The 25,048-nt window shown below is 42.7% G+C and overlaps 1 protein-coding gene across 1 annotated transcript in view; it reads left to right on the top strand.

Moving 5' to 3' along the window:
• rapgef1a (Rap guanine nucleotide exchange factor (GEF) 1a) overlaps positions 1-25,048 on the top strand; it is a 103,748-nt gene that overhangs the window by 44,884 nt on the left and 33,816 nt on the right. Inside the window, exons 11-12 of the mRNA XM_060932339.1 lie at positions 23,951-24,027; positions 24,628-24,733. Coding sequence (XP_060788322.1) covers positions 23,951-24,027; positions 24,628-24,733 — 183 coding nt within the window. The remainder of the gene's footprint in view (positions 1-23,950; positions 24,028-24,627; positions 24,734-25,048) is intronic.

The raw sequence follows: 25,048 nt of genomic DNA, 5'->3' as shown, positions 1-25,048 counted from the left end.
TTTACTGTTTTCTTCTCATACTTCCTATGTTTCATGGACTGTAACGGCATTTGCTTATTTAGTAATTTTAATACAGAATTTACTTTGATGAAATTATTCAGACACTCCAACGCCCCCCCCTAAAAAAAAAAAATCGGATCTGCACGATTCAGCCGTGAAAAAGGCGGCATCCGCCAAAAGGCGTGCCATTTGCATCCCTGTTTAAACTCATAGGTTAACCGACTTTAACCGGCTAATGAGGCTCGGTGGTCGGTCAAGATATTTTTTTTAGTTTTCGCCATCCCTAATTAGTACTCATTGTTTCCCAAAAGACCGGACAATGAGAGAGAAATGGGAGCGCTTGGTCTACACAGGCTGTGCACTGAAACCGTGCAAAGCTCGCGCAGCCTGCTGGCGCTTCCGCAGGTGACGTCACAAATCCGGCTCCAGGCTCCCTTGGGATTTTTCCAGACGCATTTTGTTACTTTATTTTTTTTTCTGCTGTAGACAGATGGCCTTGTGCAAAATTACCCTTCTGGATGAGTGTGTAAAGGGACATACTTTCATATAAAAAAAAAAAAAAGCAGCCCGAAATTGGTCCAGAATATGCACTTTAAGACGTGAAGAAGTGTCTTTTAATTAATAAAAATAAAGAAAAGCCATTGAATTAGAATGCGTGTCCAAACTTTTGACTGCTACTGTTTGGTTTTGTGGCAGCACGGTGGTGTAGTGGTTAGCACTGTCGCCTCACAGCAAGAAGGTCCTGGGTTCAAGCCCAGCAGCCGGCAAGTTTGCATGTTCTCCTTGTGTATGTGTGGGCTTCCTTTGGGTGCTCCGGTTTCCCCCACAGTCCAAAGACATGCAGGTTAGACTAATTGGTGGTTCTAACGTGAGTGGGAATGGTTGTTTGTCTCTGTGTGTCAGCCCTGCGATGATCTGATCTGGTGACTTGTCCAGGGTGTACCCCGCCTCTCGCCCATAGTCAGCTGGGATAGGCTCCAGCTTGCCTGCGACCCTGTACAGGATAAGCGGCTACAGATAATGGACAGGACTGTTTTGGGTTTTTTTGTAATGTCGTGGAATTTACGACTTCCTTTTGGAGAACGATTTTATTTTCCTGCGCTGTACAGGAATACACAGTATAATTCCCAGGATTAACTCTAACAGATATGCACAATTTGTTATTGTGCAACGGTATACTTCCTGGAGATGGAGAAGTTGGAATAGTCTCACATATCCTGTGTCTAATTCTCTGCCGAACAGTGTGAGATCCTGAGGATAAGCCTGACCTTCAGTACACTGTGCTGACTGCTGAGTTTTGTACAATTCGGACACTCTGCATCTATGGTCAAAGAAATGCTGATGCTGTTTGTATCGCCGTGCTTTATTTTAATCTCCCCCGTGACCTGTCTTGCACTTTTTAGTCTTTGTTGTAGGTTTAAGGTGACTCAGCAGGAGAAACTACAGCTGTGTGTGTGTGTGTGTGTGTGTGTGTGTGTGTGTGTGTGTGTGTGTGTGTGTGTGTGTGTGTGTGTTTTTTAATCAGGTGTAGTCAAATTCAGCATGCTAGTTATTTAATGCTATACCATACAGCAAATGTTTTTGATTATTCTAGCCTGTTTAGGAACAAAGCACTTGAGAATAATGGTTATCATTTTTAAACAGCATTTTCTTTTCAAAATAATTAGTTTTCTTTTGTTACAGACATGTAAAAGCTTTTTTCCTTTACCTGACATGTTTCGACGGTGTAACTTCCGTCTTCATCAGAGGGTCACCCGGATGTTGGTGTGTGACGTGCCTTTATAATCAGCTGATGTTACGGAGGTGTGACCTCCCTGCCAACATTGACAGGTCGGTCACACCTCCCGCTGTCAGTGTTTCCCCCTCAGGACGGCGCTCCAGGTGTGGGAGAGCATGTATGCCCCCTCATCCCTGTTTATTGTTCTTGGGCTAGGCTTTCTGATTTCTATTGACTCCTTAATCCAACGGTGGTATCTGTTGTTCTCTTGCTGTATGATCTGAGCATTGTCCCAGTCCATTATATGATTTTCCCTTCTGCAGTGGTCCGTTATTGCTGATTTCAGGTTCTCTTGCATAGCTTTTTCTTTTATTGCTCTTGTTTGTCTCTGTTCTGTTTCTTTTTCACATTCCCAGGGATGGCAATTTTCCGCCGAACGGCGGAAATCTGCCGTTTTGAATTTCAATTTTATCATTTTTGTGGAACATCTAAATCCGTAGAGAAAAGTTTTAGGGGGGGGTTAGGTACCTAACTTTTATTGCTGCTACCAAGATTAGTGTCAAATCGTATCGAAACCACATGTCTCGTGAACAACGGAAGCTTCTATATCGAGTGTAACAATGAAAATAAGCAAACGAGTCTGTGATTGGTTGCGAAGTGAAGGATTCAACCAATGCGAAAGCATGTTTCATTTCACTGGCCGCCATTTTGCCTTTAGCTAAATGTCTTGCACGAGGTTTTGAGAGCATTGTTTTCCGCGGAAATATGAAGTTTTTATCACGAGATCAAGAAGCATCGGTGGCTGAAATTGACAAAAATGTCAAGAACAAATTTCGTTGGGATTGGCTACAGCGGACAGTTACTACGAAAGTGAAACTTGGAAAAAAGATCGAGGAGATCAGCGAGACGCTTGAACAGTTTATCAAGAAGTGCGATTTGCCTGGCAAAGCATTTTGCATTTATTGTAACGATGTGATCAACTACGGATCCCGTGGCTGTGTGGCATTAATTGACCATGCTTCTAAGGTCAAATATGCCTGGGGCAGTCAGAGTAAGTTGTATTTTTTTCTATTAAACTTTAGATACTTACTTATTTTTATCATGTATTTTTCACACAATATACATGTCAAATGGCTAGAAAATAGGTAGAAGAGGCTAAAAAGGCTAAAGCTTCAGGGGGGCTCCGCCCCCCCTGAACCCCCCGTTCGGAGTTTCAGCTGAAATAAAATTTTCCTGTTGCCATCCCTGCATTCCTTTGTATGTTCCTTTTTTCGTATGCTAAAACTCCTTCCTGTCTCCCCAATGTAGGTTTTATTGCATGACCGGCATGGTATTTCATATATGACATTACATTTACTGTGTTGGTCGATTTTGTCCTTAGGGTGAACTAGTAGCTGTCGTAGTTTGGTATGTGGTTTCACGGGTGTTTGTATGTTGTGTTTTTTCATGGCTCTTTGGATTCGTTCTGTAACTCCTCTGACATGCGGTCGAGTCACTACTGCTTTACTTTCCTGTTTTCGGGTTGTCTGTTTTCTTCCTTTTTTCTGCGTCTTTTCTTTTAGGATTAAGGAGTCAATAGAAATCAGAAAGCCTAGCCCAAGAACAATAAACAGGGATGAGGGGGCGTACATGCTCTCCCACACCTGGAGCGCCGTCCTGAGGGGGAAACACTCAGTGCGTTTACATGCACATAGAGAAAATCGAATTTCTGCCATAGCTCGTCTGAAATCGAAGCTCTAAATGGCATGTAAACACCTTAGCTCGGCTGAAATTGAATCGAACTTGATTTCTCGCAATCGAGCTACACGACCTAGATTATGCGATTTTTGCCGAGCTACTTGGTGCATGTAAACCCTATCGAGCCACGCAGTCCAGCTACTTACTTCAGCACTGCCCCTTCCGGAAGTGACGAGACCACAAGCGGGAAACACAACAGCCTCGGACAGAAAAAAAAAAAAAAAAAAACAGCCTCGGTCGGCATGACACTTCACCTTAGCCTCCCACTTTATTAGGAACACTTCTGTTCGTACATACAATCTACAAACACTCTTCTTAGAGTTTATTTTATTTTTAAAAGGGACAGTGTACAAATTAAACATTATCCTTGTGGTAAGGACAGATGTCTGTACCAGGTTATAGCAGTACACGCTAATTTCCGCCTGTAGTCACTTTGTTTATACTCTTGAATAGCTCTTCTTCATGACGACAACCGAAAGTGTACCAACACGATGGGGCGTGTAGCGCCACCTGTGGCTCGGGTGCACAATGCACCTCATAACAATAGCTCGATTTAAACACTGTGCATGTAGGATTGGATTTCTCTGGCACCCCTGCTGGGACCCTTTGCTCGATTACTGACAGTAGCTCGATTTGGATGTGCATGTAAACGTAGTGACTGACAGCGGGAGGTGTGACCGACCTGTCAATATTGACAGGGAGGGCACACCTCCATAACATCAACTGATTATAAAGGCACGTCACACACCAACATCCGGGTGATCCTCTGATGAAGACGGAAGTTACACCGTCGAAACATGTCAGGTAAAGGTAAAAAGCTTTTACATGTCTGAAACAAAAGAAAACTAATTATTTTGATTTAAGAAGAAGACGTAATGAACATAATATATTTATATTTAGCATTTTCTTTTGCTTTGTGCATTCGAAACATTATTTTGAGTATATTTATAAGCTTTCTGACATTGGAAAAGACTTGGGGATGTAGTACTTTGCGCGTTCTTGGTAACAGGACGAGCTGAATTTTTTTCTTTGAGAGAAAAAAAAAAGAGGCAAAGGAACAAGTGTTTATAGCTGCTCTGACACGAGCAACAACCTGTGTGACGGACGTTCCATAACGTCACTGTAAAAGCATAAAAAGTACAACGGTTTCTTTATTAATTTTTAGTCTAAATGAAGAGGTGATTATCGGAAATCGTGCATGCTGATCGGACGAGAAATTTGGACTATTTCTCGATAATCACCTCGAGTGACTCGGCAAAATGGCGGCCAATCACTTCGTCACTGTAAGTGAGGAAGAATCTATAAATTATGAAAAAGTGCTGTTCCTAAAAGCACTAAAGATGCTACAAAGTTTGGTCTCAAACTATTCAAGGTAAGGTGGAGTAGTGATTTTTATTTTCTCTGTTTCAGAACAAATAATTTTACGTGACTCGGCACAGATAAGCGGCACAAGTCTGCGTCGCGCTGGTATTAAATTTGCATGCCGCTTTTGAAGGTTGAAGAAAAAAATTTTTTTTTCTTAAATAATCACCTGCATATTTCTACGAAAACAGTTATCCACCTCAGACTCTGAATATCGGTGAATAATAACCTCAAGCTCGTTTCGGTTAGCGTTCACCGATATTCGCTTTACCTTCGATGAATAATTAAGTAATAATTGGCAAATTGCTGTGGTATAAGAGGAAAAGTATGTACAGCAGACTTGCAGGACGTGTAGTTCTAGGTTAACACATCACACCACCCTGCTGTTGATTATTTTTTGTATAACGGCACACGTTTACTTATTTACTAAAATGTATAAATCACTCCTTTAGTTACACAGAGTGCATTTTTTTTTTAAATGTTACCATTACCATGATTAGATTTTAAATGAAATAAGTCAGAGTTATGTTTTAATTATAGAGCGATCGTATTTTAATTACAATCGGCAGCAGGTGTGTGATTTCCTGTTAGTGTGTGGTTTTCTTTAACAGTAGCTACGTTTCAAAGCACACACTTGTGATCAGTATGAATTTATGCCCATCAGTAATTTTTTTCTTATCACAAATTACAATACACAGCAGACATCAGTTTCTTGATTTACAGTTACTATCGAAATATATAACATATCAATACATACTGTTTTTGAAAGGTGTTATGATATTAAATATGTAAAAAAGAAAAAAGTTGGAGCATTGCATTTTCCATGTTATACTTGCTGTAATCCAGAAGCTCTGTGTGTGTAAGAAAGAAACACAACAGGAATGAAAAAAAAAAAGAACAGCGATAAAACTGATGAAGGGTGAAAAAGGGATGTATAGGCTAATAAAAGACAGATACATAAATGTTATTTATCAGCTGGGAGGTCCGTATGGTGAAATACCGTGACTGAGGTCTTGAAAGTACTGAGCGAGGCCCTCTGGGCCGAGGTCACGGTATTTCACCATACGGACCGACCTTAAGCTGGTAAATAATATATTTTTTCCTTTACTAAATTCTAACAGAAAACGAGAGCGCCCGAAAAGGAAAACCGAACCGAGCCGCCATTTTGAATCCTCATTCACGGCTGTAATGCAAATGGCTTCCTCCTCGGTATACAAGTGCACTTCCATGGCAGGAAAAAAACTACATTTTGCCGCGTATGTAGTCCCCTATTTATACAAAATTGAGTCATTCAGGATTCAGCCATGTTTTTGCTCGGCGTTAGCAACAGTTAGAGGTTTTTAGCTTTCTCCTGAAAAGTTTTCTTTTATTTCTTCTTCCTCAGGGTAGTAAAACTCGCTTTCGCTGTGAAGACTGCCGTTATCGCTATCCATGCTGTAAAATTAATGCTATTCTCCTGAGAAATACTGGCAAAAATGTATAATATTTTTGATTAATCTTATAAATAAATCTTATTTAAAAAAAAAAGATAAATGTTGACAAAAAATGCTACTATGTTTTGTTTTTGTTGTTGTGAACGAGCGAGTCGCCAGAGGTCCGTAACTGGGGTCTGTATCGTAGGATACGGACCCGCTCACCAGCCAATCAGAGTGCAGGATTTGATGGAAACCGGACCGTGAAAAAAAAATAAATTTACTTATTGGGAGACACTCCAAGTTATCTCAGTTGTTTTTTGTTTTTTTTAAACACGCAATTGGTTAGGAGACCAGGCTGACTTTTTTCCAAACCATTAGAGAGAGGGACTCAAAAAAAAAAAAAGAGAGACAGGCAGACAGAAGAAAGTACATCAATTCGCGAAGTCTCTAAGATATGGTTGTGATATTCGTACATAAGAGACCCATTTTGACCATGACTTTGTAAATTTATCCAATTGCAGGCGAAGTGAGAAGGTAATCTTTTCCATTATATACAACCCCAATTCCAAAAAAGTTGGGACAAAGTACAAATTGTAAATAAAAACGGAATGCAATCATTTTCAAATCTCAAAAACTGATATTGTATTCACAATGGAACATAGACAACATATCAAATGTCGAAAGTGAGACATTTTGAAATTTCATGCCAAATATTGGCTCATTTGAAATTTCATGACAGCAACACATCTCAAAAAAGTTGGGACAGGGGCAATAAGAGGCTGGAAAAGTTAAAGGTACAAAAAAGGAACAGCTGGAGGACCAAATTACAACTCATTAGGTCAATTGGCAATAGGTCATTAACATGACTGGGTATAAAAAGAGCATCTTGGAGTGGCAGCGGCTCTCAGAAGTGAAGATGGGAAGAGGATCACCAATCCCCCTAATTCTGCGCCGACAAATAGTGGAGCAATATCAGAAAGGAGTTCGACAGTGTAAAATTGCAAAGAGTTTGAACATATCATCATCTACAGTGCATAATATCATCAAAAGATTCAGAGAATCTGGAAGAATCTCTGTGCGTAAGGGTCAAGGCCGGAAAACCATACTGGGTGGCCATGGTCTTTGGGCCCTTAGACGGCACTGCATCACATACAGGCATGCTTCTGTATTGGAAATCACAAAATGGGCTCAGGAATATTTCCAGAGAACATTATCTGTGACCACAATTCACCGTGCCATCTGCCGTTGCCAGCTAAAACTCTATAGTTCAAAGAAGCAGCCGTATCTAAACACGATCCAGAAGCGCAGACGTCTTCTCTGGGCCAAGGCTCATTTAAAATGGACTGTGGCAAAGTGGAAAACTGTTCTGTGGTCAGACGAATCAAAATTTGAAGTTCTTTATGGAAATCAGGGACGCCGTGTCATTCGGACTAAAGAGGAGAAGGACGACCCGAGTTATCAGCGCTCAGTTCAGAAGCCTGCATCTCTGGTATGGGGTTGCATTAGTGCGTGTGGCATGGGCAGCTTACACATCTGGAGAGACACCATCAATGCTGAAAGGTATATCCAGGTTCTAGAGCAACATATGCTCCCATCCAGACGACGTCTCTTTCAGGGAAGACCTTGCATTTTCCAACATGACAATGCCAAACCACATACTGCATCAATTACAGCATCATGGCTGCGTAGAAGAAGGGTCTGGGTACTGAACTGGCCAGCCTGCAGTCCAGATCTTTTCACCCATAGAAAACATTTGGTGCATCATAAAACGGAAGATACGACAAAAAAGACCTAAGACAGTTGAGCAACTAGAATCCTACATTAGACAAGAATGGGTTAACATTCCTATCCCTAAACTTGAGCAACTTGTCTCCTCAGTCCCCAGACGTTTACAGACTGTTGTAAAGAGAAAAGGGGATGTCTCACAGTGGTAAACATGGCCTTGTCCCAACTTTTTTGAGATGTGTTGTCGTCATGAAATTTAAAATCACCTAATTTTTCTCTTTAAATGATACATTTTCTCAGTTTAAACATTTGATATGTCATCTATGTTCTATTCTGAATAAAATATGGAATTTTGAAACTTCCACATCATTGCATTCCGTTTTTATTTACAATTTGTACTTTGTCCCAACTTTTTTGGAATCGGGGTTGTATTTCAGTAACAATATTTGCTCATTCTTCTCTTGTGGGGGGGGTCAGGATATAACCAGTGTCTTGCGATGGTTTTCTTGCCTGCAGGTATCAGAACGCCAGATGGGTATTTGTTGAGATGCCCATCAGTAATTCTGAACGTACTGTGTATATAAGTGATGGGATGGGTGTGTATGTGTGTCCAGTTATTATTGGATTATTAGGGTCCAGGTAAACATAGCTAATGATTAACACTGTTTTTTGATGCACTTTTTCTCTTTATAATCCTTCACCTCTCTCTTGTCTTTCAGCAGCCTCCAACTTGCATCCGCTTTCATTCTTATAAATTTCCAGCTTCTCTGAACACGTTACTGGAATGCCCAGTCTGCTTGTCTTCTGTAATCCCCTCTTCTCTCCACTGCTTTCCTGTCCCAGGCCTCCTCTCACTCTGCGTCTCCTTCCTCATCCTCCTCTTCCTCTCTGTCGTGCCAGCTGCAGCCGGGTGGAGGCTCGGGTTCTGCTGAGGTGGACGCTGCTCTCAGTCTGTCCGCCTCGAGCTCCTCTCTGGGCTGCCCGGCTTCTCCTCCTGCCGCTACGGTGAGTCCTGCCTGCTTCATGCTCACACCTTCACTTCCTTACTAACCCGTGGAGCCTTTTATTCCTGTGCTATGAGACTGCGAGAACGCCGAAATGTGCCGGTCATTTCAGTCACTGCACAGGTTCACGTTTATTGTGATGGGTCTTAATAATACGCGAGTCACAATCGTATGTGTTTATTTTCTTTCTGGGTTTCTTTATCAGTTTGAAAAAGAAACGACAGTAGGCCTCGTTAATCAAGCTGAATGTGAATGAGTTTTTGTAGAAGCATTTCACAAAAAAAAAACGTCACTCGTGAAAAGCCAGTTCGTTCGGAATTACACGTTTGTATCCTACAAGAACAGAGTTTGTGTAAATTTCCAGATAGGAAAACTCACGAGTGTGAGCTTTTGATTGTTCCTATTTTATAGGCTGATATACAAAAGCTTAAAGTGCCATTCCATCATTGGATGTATTCTTTGGCATAAAATACAATATATTTTATGACAACATGACTAGACAGAGAAATCTTTTAGCTTCAAAATGATATATCAAACATAATTTTTTGACAACGACAAGTACATTAATTTTGCGACCAAAGTCACCTACCCTTTTAATTTCCGCGCGGTAGTGAAACGTGATGTCATCGGCAGGTTCCCCTTCTTGTGTACCACGTGTCGGTCTATTTTTAGACCAGGAAACCCCCAAAGTGAGAGAGTCATTTCTCCTCGTATATGGGGGCCAAAAAAATTGCGAAAAATTGAGTTAATCTTTCAGTTAGCTAGATTTATTGGTATTAGCTAGATTTATTGGTATTATTTTTATCGCGTTCTATCCGCCATTGCTGATAATATGTGCCACGTCACACGTCACGTGGTACACAAGAAGGGGAACCTGCCGATGACATCACGCGCGGAAATTAAAAGGGTAGGTGACTTTGGTCGCAAAATTAATATACTTGTCGTTGTCAAAAAATTATGTTTGATATATCATTTTGAAGCTAAAAGATTTCTCTATCTAGCGATACCATTTATATATGTTGTCAAAATATATTGTATTTTATGCCAAAGAATACATCCAATGGTGGAATGGTACTTTAAAGGTCATAGGCAATGGTCGGAGGTGAAACGTAGAATATCAACTTTGTCTAGAACAGCGGTTCCCAAACTTTTTTGGCCGCGCACCCCCTTCTATACTCCAACCAGGTTGACGCACCCCCAGTTCCCCAGTTTCAAAAAACACACGCTTTCTTATAAAGGCAGCATCTTTAATCGTGCTAAAATGATAACAAACATCGTTTGCCACACCTGCAGGAAACCACAAAAGTGAAAAAAAAAACACCAAAGCTTTCTTACAAAGGCAGCACGTCGTGCTCGAATGAGAACATCGAATCACATTAACATATTATGCGCTCTCGTATTTGAATTAGATAGAATTTGATTGAAATGTAACCGTTTTAAAACGTTGCAACACGGTAAATGCGCAAATTCCTTACAAAGGGAGATCACATCGAGGCATGTAGTCTACCAGCCAGATATGGGGAAAATATATGATTTTCATCCGTGTTTAAAACACTTGCAACACAACTCTGTCATTACAAAGTTATGAAAATGAATTGAGAATGAATTTAATTTGCAAAAAAGTTAACATATAATAAGAGTAAAAATAGCAATGATAATTATGAACATATGCATTTTAAAGAGCTACAACAATTAATCCGCTGCAATCCCGTCTCCCTCTCTTCTCTCCTCCTCACCAATTGCCCCCGATTCCTCCCTATCTGTTGGGGTTTCTCCTCCTTCATCCCTGATTTGTGGTGGCGCATTTAGTTTTGCCGAATTCAACCAGTTGAGCATCGCGAATGAATGAAGCCACAAACTACTGCAGAACCGTTACGGCGTAGAAGAGGAGTTAAAAATCGCCATTACAGTTTTTATCTTGCGCACCCCCTAGTGGCAGTTCGCGCACCCCCGGGGGTGTGCGCACCACACTTTGGGAAACCCTGGTCTAGAAGAACGACCCAAAAAGCGAATTCAATCTTCCTTGTGTCTAATTTGCACCCTAAAATTGAATAAAACTGTTAAAATATACTGTTTTGCCCAATTTCTGAAGGTTTGTTTACATCTCACTTATGCGCACTTTCACCGCCAGGGGACCGTCATCATGACGTCATTTAAGCCAAACAGACTGGGAGCAGCAGTTCTGTGTTTACTTGCGAACCAAGCACACGTGTACGGACTTTGGTCATGAGAGGTTGTGTAAAATGTCTGATAGCGATTTCGAAATAGGAACTCTCCAAATTGAATATCCAGAGGTGAAACCATATATGTATGAACCTATGGCCGTTGCGAAGCAATCGGTGAATGTGGCTCACTGGTTTGACCGTTCGGCCTCGGAATCAGACAGCGACTCAGCCGACTCTGATCGCGGTGACCCCGGACCTCAACAAGACTCGCGCCCAAATGATTTATCCTGGTAGTTATGATAAATTCCTACTTTCGTCGTCATACAAAATAAGAGCCCTTCTGAAGAATAATTAAACCTCCCTCCCTAGTGGATATAGGGAACGATTACTGGACAGTGCGCCGGTAGGCCACATTAGCCTGCCGTCCGCGGCATTATACTATTTATAGCCGACTCTGAGTGAGGAAATATCCCTTTGTCTCATTTCCACAATGATTGTACAGGATCCCTCAGGATTCTTGACTTGTCAATTGCAAGCAAAAGTAAAAATGTTTCCCTCCAATCTTCTCCTTTTTGCTTGAGCGTTGCTGCTCCGTTTCTTCTTTGACTGCTTGATTTTATTTCACGCGCACAATCCACTCTCTCCGCCTCATCGCCTCTTCCGGAAAAAAACCCCAACCCTCTGGCTTCACGCGCACAATCCACTCTCTCCGCCTCTTCTCCTTTTTCGGAAAAAGCCAACCCTCTTGCTCCGCCTCTTCTCCTTTTTCGGAAAAAGTCAACCCTCTCGCTCCGCCTCTTCTCCTCCTCTTCTGGAAAAAGCCAATCCACTCTCCCTGCCTGTTCTCCTCTCTTGGAAAAAGGTAAAAACTTCTTCCTGAACCGGTCCCGTTGTTACACTTCACTGCACAACAGTAAGGCATGGGGTTTTTTCTTTGGAAATTCCTGAACGCACGTCTGCACTCAAGCCAAACGGCAACGTAAGTAAACGGAAGTGGACTCACCTCAAGCGGTTTGTTTGGCTTAAATGACGTCACACGCAGAGTAGTCAAGAAAATAGCCGACAGAAATTCGCCACAATCTGCGCTAACTTATTTTAATTAATACTTATTAACAATACTTCTTGGGACCAGAAGAAAAGTTTTTAGTCATGAAAGTGTTCCGAATTTTCCCGGAATTCCGGATTTTTAGATTTTCATGAAAATTCCTCTGGATTTTTTTCTGCTAATGACGAAATACCCGGAAATCCGGATATTTGACAAAACTCTTGAAAATCTCCGGTTTTCCGAATGGAGAAATTTATTTTTCGGATTTTTCGCGTTCCTAGACGCAGCGTAATACTTCGCATCGTCCTTGCATGGGCGCAGTCCTTAAATAGCCCAAACATAGTTCACTGATTAAAGACAGGTGTTCTTTGTTAACGGCGCGCGTGCCGGAGCTTGTTAGGCGCGCACGCCCAAGACGTGCCTTCAGGTGCACGAGCTAAGGCACACAGGACTGACACCGTTCTGCGCAAGCGCAACACAACTGCACTAGAAAGCATGTTCAAGCTGCCAGTGTAGCTGCAGTCTTTTTAGTTGCGAATTACGAGTATTTCCTCTTGTGTTAATAATTCGCCGTGTCAAAACAAGCAAAACTTTCCTCCTCCTTTCGATGTGAAGAGAGGTCCGCAATTTATTATATATTTTTTTCCCATCAAAGTTGCATTTTGTGGTTTCGAAGCTGTTTTAGTGCCGTTTCTAGAACACATCATCAGGAAAACGTGGAAGAAACAGCAATAATGGAAGAGCTGGTTGCTGGTTCCTAAGCTGCCTAAAACTAGCAATGGTAATTATTTTTTGTTCCATAATGCACTCAGGCTGCCAGTCAGTGTGTCTCTCACACACACACACACACACACACACACACACACACACCCTACGCCCCTGATTTATATGAGAAATTTGGTATTCATTGGTGTGTTTAAGGCCCTGTCCACACGGCAACGGATTCAGGTGAATCCGATAAAATTGTTTATCGTTTCGGCCTGGCATCCACACGGCACCGGCGTTTTGGGTGCCCCAAAACGAAATCTTTTGAGAACGGGTTCCAGAGTGGAAAGATCTGGCAACGGCGCTGTTGCGAAGTCGTCTGGATGAGTAGAACGGATTTGTTTACGATGACGTCACCAATGCGCTGTCGAAGCGCGCAGAAGGTCTTAGTACGCCTGTCATTATAGTGCGGACTTTCCATAGCATAGAAAATCGCCACATTTCAATTTGTGTAACTGAACTTTGTTTCATGTCACTGGTCATATAAACCTATGTAAACAGGAAAAACGCAGAAGAGTTTGGTCGCATCTAACTACAGCCCCCAAAAATACCATTGGCCATACTGAGCCTAGCTACATTGCTAACAGGAGTAACAGCGCGTCTGACTGACTGGGAGGTCGCGCAAAGCTCGGAGAGGTACGGAGCAGCTCGTCTCAATTCAGATAAGAGCATATTTCATTATGGAAGTACGGTGGACTGTTCCTTTAAAGAGCTGTTAACATTGGAGTCCATGATGAACGTGACTTTAGCATAATAGAGCAGTGTTTCCCTTACCATTTTTATAATCTATCCCCCACCACCTATATATAAAAAAGAAAAAAAAACCAGGAGGGCAGTTCTGTTGTAAAAACTATACAGTTACACTAACCACAGAGTCCTTTTTTTTTTTCCTTCTTCTCCCCTTAGTTGATTTTCATGAAGTGTATTAAAGCAGAAGAAGCTGTGCCATGGACAGGAGGTGTGAATTCAGTACTAAGACTAGGAAAACACCAAGGAACTTTAAAACTATAATTGAGTAAAGCAGGAGAGTGTAGGAAGGTTACTGACGTGTCTCTACTTGTAGACACTCACTGGATTTATTCAGACTATTTATTACTCACACAATACAGGGCAATGTAAATGCACTCCAATTACATTATATGAATCACACCCACACGAGGTAACGTTCTCCTGCCTTCTTGATTTTATAATCACAGTCTCCGTTTGAAGATATAAGCATGCTCAAGCTGTGAGCTGTCAGAGTGGGAACCTCGCACAGAGGTGAGTCAGAGATTGTCTGGATGAATTCAGACTGAAGATTAATTGTTTTTCCTTTTACACCCCTGGCTTTGAGTTTCAGCATGCTCCAACAGGAATCGCTTACCGACGCAGCGGCGGCTTTGAGCGAACATGATTCATGTCGGAATCGTGTTTATTTGGATACGAGTGGTGTATAATGTACCAATTTCACTCATAGCATGTCTGTACTGGACAGGAGAACAAGCAAACTTTGTTCGTTTCCACCGGTTTCAGAGCCGAACCATCGCATAGTCCAAGTTTCCAAATAAACAGTGTTAAATTAATAACCATCAACCATCTACTTTTGGGTTTGAGAGCACATTCAGTACCTCAAGTCAAATTCATTTTGGTGTTTTTATTTCAATTCTGAATTTCTAGCAGTATTAGTTCTTTTCAAACCCCTGCTACGTCCGTGTCTTATCTTATCTTTGGGATTGCTGATGGTTCCGAGTTCCAGACACGCAGCTTTTTGATGCTGGAATTGAACCAGTTTGCTGAGAGTCAGACCTAATGTTGTGGGAAAAGCTCTAGAATCGGCACCAGCATTAAGCATGGTCCATGGAAAAGGGCTATAATTTAACTTTATGCCTAAATGTAGAGACATGTTTGGAAATTGTGAGCACCCTTATTCCCAGACTACATGTTACAGGTGACGGAAAACCTTGTGTGTTTGGAGGGGGGGGCAGCAGAAAATGGGAACGACGCAAGTGATCAAGAATGCTTTTTATTTTAAACCCCTGGGCCGACCTCACGTTGACAGATTTGCGCATGATGGAGGAGTGGAGAGTATGACGGAATGCCCTCGTCTGTCTGCTGCTACCTGAGGTCATCCTTAAAAAAAAAAAATCCGTTTCCTGTCCACCGGGTGGGCAAAAAAAATTTCAGTCGGGAGGGAGGGATTTTTTTTTTTTAAATGGATGGATAAGAAATCGCAATGCTGTGTTTGCTTTTTCTTTCAGTACTTTTTTTATTACAAAAGCAGACACATTGAATAAAATGACAGTTTAATCAACTGAAACTTGTACAAAAACTTTAAGTTAGCATTTTAAATGCTGACTGCAACATTTGCAAAACTTTTACAAAAGGTACTTAAAATGTCCGACACACGGACTTTTTGTAGTTCTAAATCGACCGTTAGGCCTGATGGTCACTGAATGATTTGTTTTTCTGAATCTTGACTATTTTGTTGTTCGCTAGAATACCATTTTGCGATTTCACACTTAAGCAAATGTTTGAAAACTCCGGATCTCCTTCCTTCATGGCGGCTGCCATTTTTTCGTGCCGCACGGCGCATGCGCAGAGCTGATTCGACAGGGCTTTCCACAAGCGCCGGCTGCCGGCCACACAATTAAGTCCAGCCGGCTACTTTAATGACTATTTTTGTAGCCCACAGGCTCTAAATATTAATTTTCGATTTTAATAAAATTAAATGTTTATCTAACGGACTGACAATAACGTCAGACTGAACCGTTGATCAGGGGAGAGTAACTCATCCGCGGCCCGACATTCGGTGTGCGCGCGCACTCGGTGGAGGCAGTAGTGTGCTAAGTGGGCTAAGCACCACTGCAGACCATTGTCGTTGTTAATTCATAGCATGCTCAGTTGCGTGAATGTGTCATGCACCGAAAATAAGAGATTTACAAGCCAGGAACGCCTCATGGTGCAATATGCAAGAAAAGAAAGAAGATTTACTGCCATTTTACTTTGTATTTGAGTAAAGTGAATAAATAAATGGTCTGTGGAAAATACACTTAACCCTGGGAACTGCGTGCACAGGAGTTTATTTTGTGTTTACTCCCCCCGGCTGGCTACTTATTTGTCATGGCTGGCTAGTATGAGCCTTAGGTGGGGTTTACATTAGACCGTATCAGCGGATCATCAGATTAACGTTTTTAAAAACGATTAGCGTGCACACAGCAACGCCAATACACGGATACGCTAATCACATGACTAATTCGGCACGCAAGTTGAAATGTCAGTGCGGCTCATCGCTTCCTCCTCAGCGGCTGTGCTCCAAATCACTCCGCCCTGAACAGCGAGTGCCCTCTGGAGGGTGCGCACTCCGGCCCTGCGCAGCTCACACAGCACGTGAGTGTAGTGCACGAGCAGTGATTCGGGACTGAGCCGCTGTGCGCAAGTCACTTACCACTTGCAAGTGGAAGGATGGCAAGCCTAAAGACAATCATAACTACACAATGGGCAGTATTTGCATCAGTATTTGCAGTATTTTCATACTTTTATACTCTTTAATGAAAGGTGATACAAGGCGGAAGTCCGCGCCGTTTTTCAGCAGTCGCGTCACATGACCAACGCCAGCGAATCAGGAAGGTGGACGTCACAGTGACGTTGTCCAATGACGACGCCAACTAGAGTTCAGCACAGCGTATCCGCGTATCTCAATGTTTACACAGCACCGGATCAGACACGATCTGGATTGAATACGTGGACCCTGGCGGATTCCTGTTTCCCGGCGTTTCCAGGCGTTTTAATGTAAACGGACAGTGCATCCGCGAAGAAAACGAGACAGATACGGTCTAATGTAATGTCAAGTTCGAGTTTAGATTTATGAACCCGAAAAAAAATGTCGAAAAACCGGCGTTTTTCGACACAAACGGCACTCACCCGGCCGGTGGACCGGAAACAGAACGTTTTTTAATAATGGCCTGAAAATCGCCACCTCAGGACTGGGAGCATGCTAACTGTGTGCGTCTTGGAAATTTTCGGGGTTGCATTTTTAGACGGATGAAACCATGTCCTAGACTGTATACAGCATGTCTGTCTCCATTGCCAGTATGAGGTGTGGTGGTCTGGGAAAACCCATCAGAAACCTCTGTGGCCACCAGAAATGGAAGAAAATTAGGGTTTTCTGGTTAGTACTACACTTCGCCTTGGTATTCTGCAAAAACTCATGTTGGTGAAGGAGCAGATTTGATGGAGTGCGGTGATTAAAACAGCCAGTCTTCCGAAAGATGTTGAAAACCTTGCTCGCTCATGCAGTGATCAAATTGTTGGATCGCATGGTGAAATGGACATGAGCCTAATCAGTTCAGATTGTAATCAGATACTGGCTGATGAGATTCTCAGGCATGCCAGTCATAATGAAATAGCACTTCTTGTTTTTTTCTTTTTTTTCTGGCTTTTCGTGCGTGCTTTTTCTGGCTACTTCTTCCTTTTTCTTTTTCACTCAGTTTCTGTTACCATTGGATTGTTACACTGGTGTGTTAGGGTGGGCTCCAGGCCCGCATCCCGCTTCTGCTTTCGATCTGACGTCTCTCCACCTCTGCTCCTTCTTTCTGTCGAGCCAAAATGCTAGTGGCGAGGGTGGGTACGTCAATCCGTATTCATCCAGCCAAGCCAGCGGGAACCTGCCACTCTCGAACGATGTAACTGGCAGGAGCCACTCTGCTCGAATTGCAGCCAAAGAGCTCTGAGCTTTTACCTTTGTGCTCTGCTGCTTGTGTTCCTCTCCTGCACCCTGGAGAATCATTGTTTGTATTCTGCAGCCTGGGTAACCTGGGTGGAGGGTGCTGCAGCATTTTTTATAATGAAGCTATTGACATTCTGGACGGTCTTCTTTGCACTGGAACAGCCCTCTATGGAGTACAAACAGTGAGCCTGGTCTGAAAGCCAGTTTGAGCTTTTCTGCTTGATCTTGGTCGCTCTCTAGGGTTCTGCGCATGCAATATACTCTGCTGCTTTTTTTTTTTCTTTTTCCCCTCCCCTCAACCAATTTAATCTACCGTCTTCCTGTTGGTTCTTCGAACAATCACCGATTGATGACGGTACCTTCGGGGCGGAGGGTTAATTATTGTGTCTTGAAACGACACTTTCTTTTTCAAGCAGTATTTTTAGTAATGTGGGCAGCAAATTTTCTACATTTTGACAACATTTGAGCAAACGAATAGCATAGAGGCCTTTGTCACAAACATTACAGTATCTCATTATCTCTAGCCGCTTTATCCTGTTCTACAGGGTCGCAGGCAAGCTGGAGCCTATCCCAGCTGACTACGGGCGAAAGGCGGGGTACACCCTGGACGAGTCGCCAGGTCATCACAGGGCTGACACATAGACACAGACAACCATTCACACTTACATTCACACCTACGCTCAATTTAGAGTCACCAGTTAACCTAATCTGCATGTCTTTGGACTGTGGGGGAAACCGGAGCACCCGGAGGAAACCCACGCGGACACGGGGAGAACATGCAAACTCCGCACAGAAAGGCCCTCGCCGGCCCCGGGGCTCGAACCCGGACCTTCTTGCTGTGAGGCGACAGCGCTAACCACTACACCACCGTGCCGCCTACATTACAGTATAGTGAGATTATTTCTTTGCAGACAGTACCAGTCAAAAGTTTGTACACCCCTACCCGTTCATAGTTTTTTTTTTTTTTTCTATGTTGTCCAACAATACCGAAGACATCAAAACAATGAAATAACATATGGAACATAAGTTATTCCACGAAATCGAGTCGTACATGAGCTGATACCCGACGAGGTACGTAGCGCTGAGTTGGCTATAAGCCGTGTATTACGAAAGTGAGTGGAATAACTGTTTTACGTACAGCTGAGATATCCTAGTAGTAGAGTAGCCAATCGGAGCGCACGATTGTTCAGAATGTGGATGGAATAAATGGAATTATGTTGTAAACAAAAAAATAAAGTTTCATATTTTAGATTCTTCAGAGTATCCAGCGTTTACTTTGATGACGCTTTGCACACTATTGACTATTCACTGGATTTTGAGAAACGGCGCCTTTTTTTTTTTTTTTTTTAGCAAATTAGATTAATAATTTTATACAAAACATCAGACAAAATCGTTTCAGCTTAGAATGTAAACAAACCGGCGAAATGGCAGTAGCAATTTGTGAAAAATGCTATAATAATAATTCTTGAATAACAAAAAAGATGCGTTCTTACCATCAAATACTTTTATTCCATATTTTGTCGCTATTTTTTTGGGGGGGGGAGTGTTTTCAAGTAGTGTTTTTTTTTATCCATGGTTGGTTCAGTAACTTATGCCCCTTTTCCACCAAAGCAGTTCCAGGGCTGGTTCGGGGCCAGTGCTTAGTTTGGAACCGGGTTTTCTGTTTCCACTGACAAAGAACTGGCTCTGGGGCCAGAAAAAACGGTTCCAGGCTAGCACCAACTCTCTGCTGGGCCAGAGGAAAGAACCGCTTACGTCAGCGGGGGGCGGAGTTGTTAAGACCAACAACAGTAACAAGACCGCGAAAAATCGCCATTTTTAAGCGACGAGAAGCAGCAGCTGTACAAACGCGAAGTCATCCGTTGTTGTTGTTGTTGTTGTTGATGCTTCTTCTCTGTGTTGTTTTTGCTTCGATATTTGTGCCAAGGTTTATGCAAATGTAGCGACGTAACTGACGTATACAGCAACGTAATGACGTGGCTTCCCTTAGCACCATGAGCTATGGAAAAGCAAACTGGTTCTCAGCTGGCTAGCACGTTGAACGAGTTGTGAACCAGCACCAGCACTGGCCCCGATCCAGCCTTGGAACTGATTTGGTGGAAAAGGGGTAACAGTCTGTCATTTTCTTCTTCTTCTTTCAGGTTTTTGGCAGTTTGGCGCCACCAGCTGGGCTGGAGTGTAGAACAGGAGCTATTTTGGGGGGGATGACGACTATATTCTTTTAGCTATTTGTTTCTTTTAAATACTTGATAACAAAGTGATATATCTGACTTGAGGCGCTCCACCATTTTGTTTTTCTCTACTCATGGTGTATGAGCTGATATCCTAGTAGTGGAGTAGCCAATCAGAGCGCATGATTGTGGGTAGAATAAATGGAATTATGTTATAAACAAAAAAAAATGTTCATATTTTAGATTCTTCAGAGTATCCAACGTTTACCCTGATGACGCTTTACACACTACTGGCATCATCTTACCCAGCTTCATGAGGTAGTCACCTGGAATGCTTTTCAATTAACAGGTGCCTCATCCAAAGATAATTAGTGAACGAGTTTCTTGCCTTCATAATGCGTTTGAGATCAAATAATTAAAAAAACAGTAAATATCCCTATTCCATAACTGTAGTAATCCATATTACATCAAGAACCGCTCAACTAAGTAAAGAGAAACGACATCCATCATTACTTTGACGTGAAGAGGTGTCTTTTAATTAATAAAAATAATTTTGAATTAGAAGTGTGTCCAGACTTTTGACTGATGCTGTATCTTCAGCTCGTCAGGAAGCCGGGGTCAGAGAGCAGCGTCAGCCATAATAAGGCCCCCCTGGGTGGCAAAACAACCTGGGCAGAGAGGCAACCATACTTTTTTTTGTCTTTGTGTATGTGCAGAGACTCAGATTGTTGGCGCGCCCGCGTCTAAGACGCACTATTTCGAATAATGAACGCATTGTCAAGAGGGGCAGGGGCCAATATGGACGCGAGCATTTTATACCCTATTTAGAACGTTTCGTGGCGTATTACTTGACTTCATGGTCTCTATCGAAAATCTTGCACAAATATGCAACTTCCAACATAATTATCTGGATATTCAACAGATTTCAGCATCGGATGAATTTGTTTTGACCGCCGCCATATTGAATATACGTCGGACCCGTTCGTGTATTTACGCCGCCCCGTTTGTAGCGTCCCAAGCGAGTAAAACCTGATCCAAGTCTTTCGCTAGGTGGCGTCTTACGGTCTCATCTCATTATCTGTAGCCGCTTTATCCTGTTCTACAGGGTCGCAGGCGAGCTGGAGCCTATCCCAGCTGACTACGGGCGAAAGGCGGGGTACACCCTGGACAAGTCGCCAGGTCATCACAGGGCTGACACATAGACACAGACAACCATTCACACTCACATTCACACCTACGCTCAATTTAGAGCCACCAATTAGCCTAACCTGCATGTCTTTGGACTGTGGGGGAAACCGGAGCACCCGGAGGAAACCCACGCGGACACGGGGAGAACATGCAAACTCCGCACAGAAAGGCCCTCGCCGGCCACGGGGCTCGATCCCGGACCTTCTTGCTGTGAGGCGACAGCGCTAACCACGACACCACCGTGCCGCCCTGATTTGTAGTTTGTGTTTAAAATAATTTTGCAGTTATCGTTTGAGCTTTCTGTAGCTGAACTTGGCTTTATCACTCTGGGTATCACATGAGAGACACAAGATTTTTCACTTGCCATACAAAAACCTGTGGTAAGCTAAAGTCCTTCTGGTGAAGTCTGACCGGCATGTTGGCAGTGCTCCCGGGAAGTCATTTTCTGTCATACACCCGTCTAGTTGAATAGGAAGAGACACCAGTAAACTAGAAACAGGTTGCCAGTGGCTGTTAGAAACATGACACGTGGCGTAAATTAATGTCGTAAAAAAATTGGAACTAATATCTGCATATGCGTCTTATGTACAACTCCGATTCCAAAAAAGTTGGGACAAAGTACAAATTGTAAATAAAAACGGAATGCAATGATGTGGAAGTTTCAAAATTCCATATTTTATTCAGAATAGAACATAGATGACATATCAAATGTTTAAACTGAGAAAATGTATCATTTAAAGAGAAAAATTAGGTGATTTTAAATTTCATGACAACAACACATCTCAAAAAAGTTGGGACAAGGCCATGTTTCCCACTGTGAGACATCCCCTTTTCTCTTTACAACAGTCTGTAAACGTCTGGGGACTGAGGAGACAAGTTGCTCAAGTTTAGGGATAGGAATGTTAACCCATTCTTGTCTAATGTAGGATTCGAGTTGCTCAACTGTCTTAGGTCTTTTTTGTCGTATCTTCCGTTTTATGATGCGCCAAATGTTTTCTATGGGTGAAAGATCTGGACTGCGGGCTGGCCAGTTCAGTACCCGGACCCTTCTTCTACGCAGCCATGATGCTGTAATTGATGCAGTATGTGGTTTGGCATTGTCATGTTGGAAAACGCAAGGTCTTCCCTGAAAGAGACGTCGTCTGGATGGGAGCATATGTTGCTCTAGAACCTGGATATACCTTTCAGCATTGATGGTGTCTTTCCAGATGTGTAAGCTGCCCATGCCACACGCACTAATGCAACCCCATACCATCAGAGATGCAGGCTTCTGAACTGAGCGCTGATAACAACTTGGGTCGTCCTTCTCCTCTTTAGTCCGAATGACACGGCGTCCCTGATTTCCATAAAGAACTTCACATTTTGATTCGTCTGACCACAGAACAGTTTTCCACTTTGCCACAGTCCATTTTAAATGAGCCTTGGCCCAGAGAAGACGTCTGCGCTTCTGGATCGTGTTTAGATACGGCTGCTTCTTTGAACTATAGAGTTTTAGCTGGCAACGGCGGATGGCACGGTGAATTGTGTTCACAGATAATGTTCTCTGGAAATATTCCTGAGCCCATTTTGTGATTTCCAATACAGAAGCATGCCTGTATGTGAGTCAGTGCCGTCTAAGGGCCCGAAGATCACGGGCACCCAGTATGGCTTTCCGGCCTTGGCCCTTACGCACAGAGATTCTTCCAGATTCTCTGAATCTTTTGATGATATTATGCACTGTAGATGATGATATGTTCAAACTCTTTGCAATTTTACACTGTCGAACTCCTTTCTGATATTGCTCCACTATTTGTCGGCGCAGAATTAGGGGGATTGGTGATCCTCTTCCCATCTTTACTTCTGAGAGCCGCTGCCACTCCAAGATGCTCTTTTTATAGCCAGTCATGTTAATGACCTATTGCCAATTGACCTAATGAGTTGCAATTTGGTCCTCCAGCTGTTCCTTTTTTGTACCTTTAACTTTTCCAGCCTCTTATTGCCCCTGTCCCAACTTTTTTGAGATGTGTTGCTGTCAAGAAATTTCAAATGAGCCAGTATTTGGCATGAAATTTCAAAATGTCTCACTTTCGACATTTGACATGTTGTCTATGTTCTATTGTGAATACAATATCAGTTTTTGAGATTTGTAAATTATTGCATTCCGTTTTTATTTACAATTTGTACTTTGTCCCAACTTTTTTGGAATCGGGGTTGTAATTATGGTTTTGTTTGTTTTTACTGAGGGGGTGGGGCTTAAGAAATAAAGCCAGTATATTGAGTATTACTGTTTATATTTTAAGCTGTAGCCTGTTTTTACTCATACCAAGTTTCTGGCTAAGCAGGAATCTTGACTTCATATGGAGTGGAGAGAGACATGAGGAGCAGAAAGTGATTTGTCATCTGCCATATGAAAGTCCTTAAAGTTGCAGACATCACGCTTTCTGCTGTTAAAATTGTCCAATTTATTAACCACTGCAGTGCAGAATGTCTTCACATTCCCATTGTAAATCAGTGCCTGTAAGGCATCCATCTAGGTGTGTGGTTTTTTTTTTTTTTTTTGCTGGAAGAGTACTCAGTCTGCCGTCCTGTCTAGCGCATTAGATAGTGAGTTTTCCCACCATTGCTGATTGACAGGTTCGTTATCTCTTCATACGCTTTACACCCTGAGGTTGCCAGACACCGTTGTCTCGAATTCATGAGTGTAAAAGTAGGCTGATTAATGTCGTAGCTCCATCACCAGCAGCTCGCTCGGCATAACGCCATATTTGGATGTTCGTTTTGTTCCTCACACACATCTCTCCTTGTCGTGTTCTTGACCTGCTGCTGAGTGAAACATCACGGCTAGATGTTTAATTCACAGAGTTGTCCTATTTTTATGAACACCCTCGTCGTGTTCGATTTGTGCAGTGCAAACGCAAGCACCATGGCTTGGCGTTGTTGGTCGTGTTTTAACGTGCCTCTGTCGTTGGCAGGACCCCAACTGCGGCACAGAGGACTCGCTCCAGGATTCCGTCTCGGACCACAGCAAGGAGACTGATGACTCGGGCAGGTGAGCTACGCTGGGAAATAGAACCACAGCTACGCTAAGTACTAATACTCAGGATTACAGCACACTCGTACTGTGTCAATGATGTAATCTTAGAAGGCCAAGATAAAAAATGTACACCTCATGCATAAGTCTTGCATGTGTGTAGCTTAACCATAGCGCAAGTGACCTTCCATATTATCTGTACTGCTTCTCAGTCTGTAAGTATTACTGGTGGGAACAGAGCAAGGATGTACTTTTGTTTTTAATAAAATGTCCTCAGACACTTTGTCCATGGAGCCACGTTTTCTACCCACAGTTCCAGCATCTTGAATTTTGCAATTTCTCCAGCTCTCCATTGGGAATTATGTGGAAATCGGCAGTTCTTGGTGACGGAATGTTCCAGACTGTCTGTCTAGGAAAAATTATCATGAAGAATATTGATGTTTGTATATCTAAGTGGTAACGGAGTAGCTTATTAAAAATGCAGTGGGATAATGAAGAAAAGGTTTATACCATTTAATACAAAGGTAATACAAGTGTGTGTGTGTGTGTGTGTGTGTGTTTTGGTTTGTCTTGCTGTTGATACACACCTTTGGATGTGTGTTTTGTTTCTCCTCTCAGCTGGAAGCAGAAGTGCGCAGACTCGGACCTGAGCTCCGAGGAGCTGGATGAGCTGTCCCTGGTGGATCATAATGAGATCATGGCTCGCATCACACTCAAGCAAGAGGTAACACCCTGTTAGCGCCTCGCCCTCCGATTCATCGGTGTATTTTAACGCTTCGCAGCTGGAGAGCAACCGGATCGTGTATACGGACCGGCTCGTCTTGTCGGCGCAATTCATCATCCAACACCCAGAGCCAGGGGAAAAGGATGAATTTTGTCCCGGCAGTGCCTCCTGTCTGCAATGTCAGAGACCTGCTGTGTGATTATTAGGAATATGAAGACACGATTCAGAATATCCAAGTAATGTGCTCTGAATTGGTACAGATATGAATAAGAGGAGCTTTTCACAGAGCATAAATACTAGAGCTGTTCATCTGGA

Source organism: Neoarius graeffei, chromosome 10, assembly GCF_027579695.1.
Source record: "Neoarius graeffei isolate fNeoGra1 chromosome 10, fNeoGra1.pri, whole genome shotgun sequence".
In the NCBI taxonomy this organism is placed as follows: Eukaryota; Metazoa; Chordata; class Actinopteri; order Siluriformes; family Ariidae; genus Neoarius; species Neoarius graeffei.
Note: the sequence above shows the minus strand (reverse complement) of the source record. Positions and strands in the feature narration are given on the sequence as shown.